We start from the raw sequence: 10,617 nt of genomic DNA on the forward strand, positions 1-10,617 counted from the left end.
GAATAACTCAGCAACTGTAACAATGCCACAGAACTTGGCCACAAGGAGAGGGACACCGTGTCCCTACAGCAAGTGCTGCATTACGTCACGTAAACGACGTGTCAGCTGTGCGCTCCAGAGATCAGCCACCTAAAAGATGGATGAGTAGTACTTACTTTTTAAACAATAAACATGTTTTCTATTGTGAGATTAACTTGAAATTACATTAATGACAATATAGCCAGTAAGTAGGAAACTTTCAGCCGATCTCCTGGCAATCTCCCTCCTGCCAGCTGCCACCTTATTTAGGTTTATGTAGTGAAATGAGGAGGTATCATTTAGATAACTCCTCATTTCAACTTCAAGAATCAGCCGTTCCTCGTCCATTGCAGGCTTTCAAAGCAAGCAACAAGAATAGAAACAGAGCGTCCGACAAAAGTTCAGCTCAAAGTGGTTGATCGAAATGGTAAAATGGTAAATGGTAAATTCTCAAATTTCATCTTGTGACAAGCTTTTACACCCAAAAGATGAAAAGAAAAACAATGAGAAAAGATTTTTATCGTTCTAACAAAACATAAGGATTTTAATTTGTCTTAAAACACACTATCTTGAGTTAAATGCTCCTCTATTTAGTCTTTCAACGCTATCAGCAGTGCCACTGATCGGATTCAGGTATTGATTTCAAGGCTGTACACAGCCTTCCTTTTCAGTCAAATTACCTTTGTAGCTCTCTCCTACATACTAATAATGTATACCACATGCATTGCCATTCCTTCTAACAGAAAATGACAGAAAAATTCACATAGTTATACGATTATATTATACTACAGTACACCGTCAGTGCACTCACTCCGTCTCACACACATTATACAAATTCACACGCACCGCTATTCTCTCTCACTTTATCATTTCTCTCTGTCTTTATAATTTCAGTGATACACACCATTATTCTCTCTCATAAAAATATATTGTTTACTCTCGAGGGTATATTGGTGTACATGTGAGATTATGATAATGTCTGTAAAAGCAAGTATGAAAACGGCCTAAAAAAATAACATGGATGAAAGGATTCAAGGTAAGTGAGTGAACCAGCACATCTCTAATTGTTCACGCTTTAATTCAATCTCACCCCAATTTCACATATCTCCCTGAGAGAGAGGAGCACCCTCTGCCTCACTGCTTGCCCACTCTCCCAGGCTGGCCAGACAATCAAGCGGAGTAATGCTTATTTAACATCCAATTTAAATTCTATCTCACTTTGCCGTATCCACACCTCCGCGCCGATCCTAATCACCCCGAAAGTGCACTGATTTAATGTGTGTGGGGGGGGATGGATGGATGCAAGTTTAAGAGCTTAATATAAAGAGAAAAAGAGGAAAATATTAAAAAGAATAAACAGCCCATCAGAATATATCGCACTGCCCCCATATTGCACAGTGCCAGAGAGGGATGACAAATGTATTGCTTCCTACAGACAAAGGGAAAGATAAAAGATTGCTGCAACTTCAATGGCGTCTGCAATATATGGACTATATTTTGATGTCACTTACTCTGGCTTCAGCCACAAGGATTCCCCTGTGACATTAAGTCCTGATCGGTCAACCACAGGTCATGCTCGATGTTATCATTAAGTGCCCCCGATGAGCAAAATGGAAGCCAATTCTTTTTAATCCAATTAGACATGAAGCTAAACATTTGATTTGAAAAAAGTCGAATGGTCAGAGGTAATGATTTGGATCAACACACTGAAAAACAACCCTTTCACTGGTTTCTTCAGGTTGTAGTCTTTTAAGTATATTGTGCCTATAGAGTTACTAGAGTAGAGTAGAATTGAGAGTACTAGAGTTGGGTTCTAATAACCAGTTCAATTCTAGAAGATCCCGTTTCTAGTTGGAAGAATACCGTGATTTGTTAAGCTTAGAGGCTTATCCAACCCTTATCGAATGTTTATCTCTATTCACTCTGTTTTATTTGCAAAGAGCAAAAAATCAAAGAGGCAGCTTCTTCGCCAGTGTGAACAACACTTTTACAGATTAAAATGACCAACATCACTGGCAGTGATTACGTGTAGCCAACAAAAAAACTGTGTTCAGTGTTCTCTGCATGCCAGTGCCTTTACTGACCAAAGATCCTTTGAAAGTGGAAAGACACATTACTCTGTTTGTTTTTGTAGCTCAACACGATTTTGGTAGTGCAGGGGTGAGTACACAGCCCAACAAAACAAGAGTGGGATACCAGCAGCTGAGATGCAGTGATAGAAACCTTGGCCTGATTGAATGTGATTCTTTGATGGTAATATTTTCAAAGTCTGTGCTCTGAGTTCAGGAGTTTGAATGAGCTTCCTTGCCTGACCCTATCATCACAGACCAAGCATAGACGAAACCAAACCACCAAGCTCAGTCTTTCCATCTAAAATCTAAATCAGCTGACTGTCAATTATACTGCAACAAACCACTCGAGAGGTGAAACAGTTCTCGGACAACATTTGAGTCACAGGAGCTTTCTGACAGAAACATATATGGAACACACGCACACACACACACACACTTCTAATTGTATGGCCAGATGTTTTTTTTAAATTAAATTACCATATTGTAAAGGCAGACTGACTGACCGAGCTCTCTTGGGATACAAATTGGAGAAAAAAAACATTTGCCCTGCCATGTGGTGGTAATGAAAATGTCCTCTCTACGCGTATCTATGAAATTAGCAATCATTTCACATTATGTATATTTGTTGACTACACAGTATGTTCTTGTTTATGTTCCCTTGTTTCTCTACTGGTGTGTGTCTATGATACATAGTAGCCTACACAGCCGTATTGTACAAGAATGTCTTTCCCTTTGAACAGTTTACATATAAAAATCAGTCAGTTACAGGAGTTGAACCTCCTCAATCAATAAGACTTATTTAAGACTTTTGTTCTGTTGCAGCACAAAGGCATACAACATCCTTGTCATCTTTATGAGTGCCAGTTAGGGGGAAGAACAGTGGCAAATATCCACTTTAAACCTGTATTCATGATTTCCAGAGGCATCTCTTTTGAACTTCTCACTCTATCCCTTGCCCTACAGCCTGTGCCCTACATCCACACCTCTGCACTTTCAAGTATTCCTTTCTAGGCTGTACGCTCTGTCACTCTACGCTCTATCCATGAGCTTATCTGAGTACAATCCTGCCATCATCCCATTGGTCTCTATGAAGAGCGCAGAGGCTCCGTATGACACAACCTGCTGTAAGAAAACTATGACAACACCACAGTGAAGATGAAAACGAAGAGGACAACAGGTTTTTTTTAAAGAGGACGAGACAGCGAGGAGTGAGGGAGAGTATCGGAAAGCTCAGACGTTATTGAGAGGGCAGGTCATGAAGATACTCCAGAAAGACAAGCACAAGGGGAATGGAAAGCACAGAGACATAGAAAAGGAAAGCTCATCACATTCTGTATCAGTCACATGAAAACATGCGTTACTAAAAAATGTAACCTTTTCATCATCCCTTTGTACATAGGAAGAGCAGAGATGTAGCCCAGGCCGCATAGAAACCCGCTGGGTACAAACACAGTTAAATAATGCATTGATCACAGGGCCTTGTGAGTCACAGTCCCTATCTTTCCACCTCCTGTACTCACATTATTTCCCCACAGTACTGGAGTAACCATTGTATTTAGACCATGATCTGTCTTGATTCAGGTGAACATTACTTACCTTCCAAGCAAAAGCAGAACTGATCGGTGACAATCAGCCATATAATTATTAAAAGTAATGAATCGTTTATAAAGCCCAGGGAAATGAAAATCTGACAAGACGTTCTGTATTTAACTGTGCTTAGCTTGGGGGAAGGCATGTCATAGAACAGATTTACTTTGCCAGTTTATTTGCTAAAAGTAATGCACTCTAACACATAAGACAAGCAATGAATCATTAATTGTGTCTGTAGCTTCTTGTGCTGTATTGCATTACACAAAAAGGTTTTTCTGTTATTTAGTCCTCGTTGATATAAACGCTATCAATCTGCTATGATAAATTTCAATTGCAAAAAATACAATAACAAGTGGTTGCCTGGAAGGTGGAACTACACCATCTAAAAGCGTATAGTAGGCTTTGACAATGATCAGCAGGAAATCATCACAAATCAATCTATCCTTGAGACTTCCATCTTATATTCTCCAGTGATCCGTGGGCATTGATGCAGGGAGAAAAACAACGATATTTAAACTTAGAAAGGGGCAGCCTTACTCACTACATTACCAGACCTCATAGAACATAATTAATTACCGTTCACCAAGTACAAGGACCTGTTTAGCTGAAAGTTAATCCTCCATCATTAGTGTGTAGCGTATCTCTAAGCATTTGAGCTGAGGACTCGCCTCTCCTCATCAGGCTCAGCATCAGTCGCAGTATACGTACTTAAGGGCAACACAGCCGGAGCCACTGGGGGGCGCAGTCCAAAACACCTGGATGCTGGTGCGTCTGCGAGGAGTGCTCTCCGTCACTGCAGGGGGGCAGTTGGTCATAAACTGTGTTTCCTCCTCATCAATTATCTGTAATGCAAGCACATACACACACAGAGAGAGATTAGTGATGAATAAAAATGTCCTCAGACAAGTCTTTCATCAAAAGCCCTTGAAACATCTGCATGTGATTTTATACATTATGCGTTGGACAATTCCACATTCATTTCCTCTGCTACTGTTAGCTCAAGTGCCTATGAATACAATTAGAAGGTGAAACTGACATTCATTTCATATTTGTACACCCCCTCAGGGGATTTAACCAAAAATAAATCCAAATTACACAACATGAGTTGTTGGTACAGCAAACACATCTGACTTTAGCAGCAATACGCTGAAATGAACAGAATCTTCCCACATGCACTGGTTCAAACACTAGTGCATATTTGTTTAAGCATCCTGAGGTTCAGCATTCCTCCTATTGGCCCCATAATCAATATGATTGTTGATTGTTGAATATTTGATATCATTAACAAGAGAAGCGAGAAGCAAAAACGTTCTGCCACATAAAACAGAAGTTATATATGTTGTTCTCTAATATTTACGGGTTTTTTCTTGAGCTACAGGACACAACATATAACGTTTAACAAGGAGTATAGATACTGCTTCTTTTTAAAGTATCGTAAGGTAAAATCACTTGGTCAGAATAAGACAGATAGGCCGGTTGATCGTCCTCATTCCATTTCTTGTGAAAATCTGTCATTGTTTGTTTGTTGAGGACAAGGACACAAAGCTGGTTAAGGCATTTGACACCAAACAGCAAAGTAATCAATCCAGTGTAGTGAATGGGTGACACTTCTTTCAGTTTCCTTATCGAGTATTAATACTGAGGGAATTATACTGGTGAAATAAAGTAAATTGAAGTGAAGTCATCAGTGCTCGATCAATCGAGAGTTCACACCCAAATGCCCAATCATGACTCCATCACTATAGACATGACAAAAGTCCCCAGACTCTTTGGGTCAAACTGAAGAGTCCAAATCCATGCTGCCCTCTACTCGGGTGCACAACTGAGACACTGAGCATCTCATTGATTTTAACTGGACAAGGAAATTAGTAGAGAGGGTTGCATGAGGGAGCACAGCCAGCCAGCTAATATTCACTGCCCAGAGACTAAGGATCTGTTTGATAGGAAGTGACATCAGGGCAGTAAAAAGGGGAAACTTTCTCACTCCATAAAGCTGTCAGCAGAGAATTTCCTTTGTCATGCCATGTTATGAATGAGTTCCCTCTTAAAGTGGATTGTGTGTGGATGTGCATGCCTCTGTGTGTGTGCGTGTGTGTGTGTGTGTGTGTGTGTGTGTGTGTGTGTTAGAGAGTGTAAGAGAGATGGAGTCAGAAGGGGAGCCTGGGAGCTTTGTGTGTGTGTGTGAGAGTGTGTGGTTACACGTGCGGTGCATGTGTATGCAGTCTGGCGGATTATACAGCCCCTCCCCTCCATGTTCCCATGGTTTCTAACAGGCATCCCGGGGTGGCCTGACTGGACTACAACACATTCTAAAACCAGTGAAGTCTTAGGGAATGCATTAAACACCATCTGCAAACAGAAGTAACCAATTTTCTGCTAAATGACCTGTGACATGTTTCTTCTAGAACATTTTCAAAAGAGACAGACTTTGAGTGTTGGGAAAAGAGAAAAATGTGACACATAATTGAAAAAACTGAGTTGTGTTTCATGATTTATGCACAAATGTGTGCATCAAAGTATAAGTGCTTGGCTCTACAGCTGCTGGTCAGACCAAAAGAATAACATTGATCTAAAATAACATGAAGACTTGACTGGAAAAGTGAATGCAAATGGAACAATTTTCACAAGGGTTACGTGTCAAACATCTTTGTTGCCCTTATATCTGATCATCTTTGTGGAAATGTGACGTAAAGACGATGCACCCACAATCTCCGTTATGTCTTCATCTACGATTATGTCATGTTGCACTCAAAGTGGCGATGATTTCACCCTTTGCATAGCCACGTTTGCCATTTCTTGTTCTATCATCTCACCCTGCTGAGAAGTAATGTCTCATCAGACATCGCCAGCGTTGCCCGCTGGTTTACGCTCTTGCCAACAAACACACATACACACAGTGGCATCTGACCTTCCCAGAGAGCTCAATAAAAGTGCTTTTCATCAAGTCGGGAGCTGTCCTGAGACGGCTGAGATGGGGCACACCAACAGATTTCAAATGAGCTGTATGATAAATAAAGCCTGACGTCTTCTGTTGCTGCTTCTTTTTTTTCTCTTCTCTCAATGCCTGGAGGCCGGCCCACCCAGGGCCCTTTCAGAATGGAGGAATGGTGTGTGTGCTTCTGGATATGTGTGCGTGTGTGTGTGTGTGTGTGTGTGTCTGTGTTTTTTGACATAAAAGACATAAAACATGAAAGTCTAACTGAGCAGGTGATGATAGAGGGATATCTCTTTGGACGGCAGTTTATTTTTACTGAGATGTCACATGGTGCTTGTAACAAAACAGGTGATCATCTGCAGCTGTGAAAGAGACCTTCAACTTCTTACAACCTAGCAGACATATCCATTCTTTTTACTTTAGATGCCAACATCTAAAAACTATGGTCACACATCTATCTATCATTCGCTGTGCACTCCACACTCAGTCTCATCCATGTGTGGAGAGCAAAGTGACTGAACATGACTAAATGATGTAGTGTTTCCCCTCTTTGCTCCTGAAGTTTAGCGCCCTGTCACACCACGCCACCCTCTGCCATACTGCCGAAGAGCACGCTCAAGGCTGGCACTAAATAACAACAGCATGAAATCAATTGCAAGGACAAATAAAACAGAAAGAAAATCGTACAAGACAGAACAAAAATATAATGTTCCTGTTTTGTATGTCCTCCCATATTCAAGGCTCAGGTCACAGAGAGTGCCACAGCATGGCAGTAGCTGTGATCTGAGCAGCCTGAGGGCTGCTGTGCACATCTCCCCATGTATTCTACTAGGTTCAATAAAATAATAGGGTTTTATGTGGGAAGTGACTGAAGCCGAAAAAGAGAACCCCACACATGCAGTTAAACCCATTAAAAGGCTGCTTACTTACAAGGTCTGCCCTAAGAAGACATATAATTTGAAGTTCTCAGCACTGGGAATTTGGTTTCATGTACTTTATGTGTGCCTTGCATTTTCTTAAAAAAGAAATACACTGCATCATGGTTTTACAGTTTTAAACTACACTCAAGTATTACTCTAACATTTTAATTTGAATCCTTTAAAAACAGGATAGCATCCTGTGCACTGTAAGCTTTATTAATTTCTTGAAACGGCAGCCTAGACTTGGATGACATAAACATTGGTATGACAAAGTGAGCTAAATGCATGAGAGAACAACAAGAACCAGTGAAGTGGAATGAATTCAAAGGTTATCAATGTAATATTACATCAACTTGTCATGTAGTTCTACACTGTGAATGTGCTGTAATAGCATCTACGCACATTACATGCTGCTCTATTTATAGCATGTATATTGCTTTGTAGCGTTCAGGAAATAAAATAAATGTCTTGAGTTTATTGTTGTATTACATGATTATTATCCTTCCTCGTTCAAACTCACCCACATACATATAACCCATCAACCACTCTTCTGCTTCTCTCTATGACTCAACTCCTCACACTGTGTTAAAATTACAAAGGCCTCACATATTTGCTCATTATCACATGCGTGTAACTCTCTTGCATTTCTACAGTACTCCAGCGTGGTCTGCCTGTGTGAAATGCATATTAGCCTTTTCTACTGCATCAATTGTACACTTCCTACATACATGAACTGTATGTCTGCTTGTGGGCACACAACTCCTAAATTCCACACACGTGCACAGTACTTTCACCCCCTGGAAAGCTGAGCTGAGAGTATGCTCTTTTCATATGTTATATCAAGCCCATTAGAGGAGGTGAGGTGAGAATAATCACACATTGACATGTGAAGACAGGAAGGCTGTGCAAAGAAAATTTGTCAAAACCCCCATCCCCCCAATCTACAGTAAGATCTGCCTTTTTTCTTTCTTCACAGTTCATGCACAGTGCTTGTGCTGCAGTCCAGAGGAAAGATAGACATAAAGTACCATGGTTTAACTACAGGTGTGGTGGACTAATATGGTTTAATTAATTGCCATGTGACTGCACTGTGATAATAGAGATAACACACATACTGGTCTTCTTTTCCAATTGTTACATGCAGTCATGTCTTTAGCTGCAACCTTACCTGGAAATTTCCAGCGTAGTCCTCGTCCCTGTCCCCTTCTGCGCCCTCCCTCAGGGCAATGAGGGTGAACCCTCTGAAGTAGGAGGGGATGGATGCAATCACAGTCACTGGATGTAATCAAACAAGAGAGACAAGCATCACTTGACCGAGAAAGCAGCTGAGCTACAATCCTCACTGCCATAAAGTGGGCTTGATTAACTCCCGCCTGATTGTATCCACAAGCAAATGTTTCACCTGTTTTTGAGGATGTAACTCAGATAACAGTCAATATAATGGTTCAATCTCTGCCTGGCAGTATGTCCAGAAGATGTTTAAGATAGTGTTTTCATACATTTTGCAATCTAGCAGAACATTAAAAAAATGTCTTTCTTTTTTGCAGGGAACAACTTTATCAGCTTCTTAAGGATACGATTTTTATACTTCAAAATGACTCATTTCTAGTATTAGTGAGTGCAAATATGTGATTACCAACTCTCCACTAATTCAGCAATGGCTTTGGATGATATAAAACTATTTAGAAAACCAAAAAAGCTGACTAACCACAATGCAACATATGAGTCCAGAACAGCATGAGCCTTAGAGATTCACAGAGCAGATGGCACATGCCCATTAACAGCTTCCAATAACTTCCACTTTAGACAAAAGCTATGAAATCAGGGACATTCTGGCTTTAAAAAAATCTGTTTGAAAGAGAATACCAAAACGGAAGAGTTCACAGAGGGACTTAGCTTTATATAAACCTTTTTAATATTTGATTATGAAGGAGATTTTAATGCGTAACCTATTTACTCATTGCTGTCCATATTAGGTTTGTTAATAATACTAATAATAATAAGTACTATTATTAACATTATGCATTTTATTAATAAAGCACTTCACATGGTACTCAAAGATACTTTACACAAGTTAAAATGATCATATAAAACAACATAATAAAAATAAAAGCAAAGTCAATTGTTATCACCTTTGGCTTTTAACAGTTCAAATGCATATTTCAGTGGGAGAAAAGATCATCTCTTTACGAAAGAAATATAGATTAGGCTACTTTCAGGGTGCATACACTTGCGTCGCATCAGACTGTAAAACTTGTTTTAAGTTTGCATCGCCTACTGACCGCGGATTCATTTTTATTTCACATTACGCACATAGTGCCAACCAACGCAGTGTGCGTAAATCTCGCGGATAAACACCAACCTCTGTATGTGCTCCCTGGCTGGTAGCTCTCCGGGTCTCCCTCAACGCGGAGGCGAAACTCGCTGTTGCCCTCCTTCCTATTGCTCTGAGCTCGTAATATCCGACTACAATACCCGTCTGCCTTCCCGGCTCTCTCAGAGGGCTCCTCGGTGAATGCAAACATATTGCACGCTGCGGTGGAGATGAAGCACAGCAGGAGCATCAGGCGCGATGGTAGCCCGGTCGGTGTCATCATGTAGGTTCCCGACAGCGGAGTTGATGCGCGGAGAATATTGTCAGCGGGAGAAGACGTTTGTTTCAGCTCCCGTTTCACTCCGCAAATATAACTCAACTTGCCAACTGGTGAAGTAGACTTCTGCTCTGCTAGGAGAGTAGAGCCATCCTGGTGCGTGAGTAGATAGCGAGGAGGAGGACTGACCGGGATGCGCTGTGCACTCTCGCTCTCTCCGAGCACTGCACAGTGTGCCGCAGGTTAGACTAGGCGAGAGAGCAGGGGTCCGAGGAAATGACCGAGAGAGGAACGAGCGCCGTGTGGCCGTCTCCAAGGCCACAGCTAGTTACAAAACAGACTGCGTGAACAAAACTCTGAACCAACAGACAGAACAAAGACCAACATGCACACCAATGAGTGCGGAGAGGAGGCAACACGTTTGACATACTTGGACTGAACTCTCAGTGTGTCAGTGTGTCATCACTCACGAGCTTTACGGACCACACGAA

The 10,617-nt window shown here is 41.1% G+C and overlaps 1 protein-coding gene across 1 annotated transcript in view; it reads right to left on the minus strand.

Annotated features, from left to right (window-relative positions):
- Positions 1-10,132, minus strand: part of spon1a (spondin 1a) — a 60,912-nt gene extending 50,780 nt beyond the window's left edge. Inside the window, exons 1-3 of the mRNA XM_076110128.1 lie at positions 9,898-10,132; positions 8,704-8,810; positions 4,389-4,522 (exon numbers count right to left, since the gene is read on the minus strand). Coding sequence (XP_075966243.1) covers positions 4,389-4,522; positions 8,704-8,810; positions 9,898-10,132 — 476 coding nt within the window. The remainder of the gene's footprint in view (positions 1-4,388; positions 4,523-8,703; positions 8,811-9,897) is intronic.
- Positions 10,133-10,617: the final 485 nt, after the last annotated feature.

Source organism: Anarhichas minor, unplaced genomic scaffold (assembly GCF_050575085.1).
Source record: "Anarhichas minor isolate MPS153535 unplaced genomic scaffold, ASM5057508v1 ptg000042l, whole genome shotgun sequence".
NCBI lineage: Eukaryota > Metazoa > Chordata > Actinopteri > Perciformes > Anarhichadidae > Anarhichas > Anarhichas minor.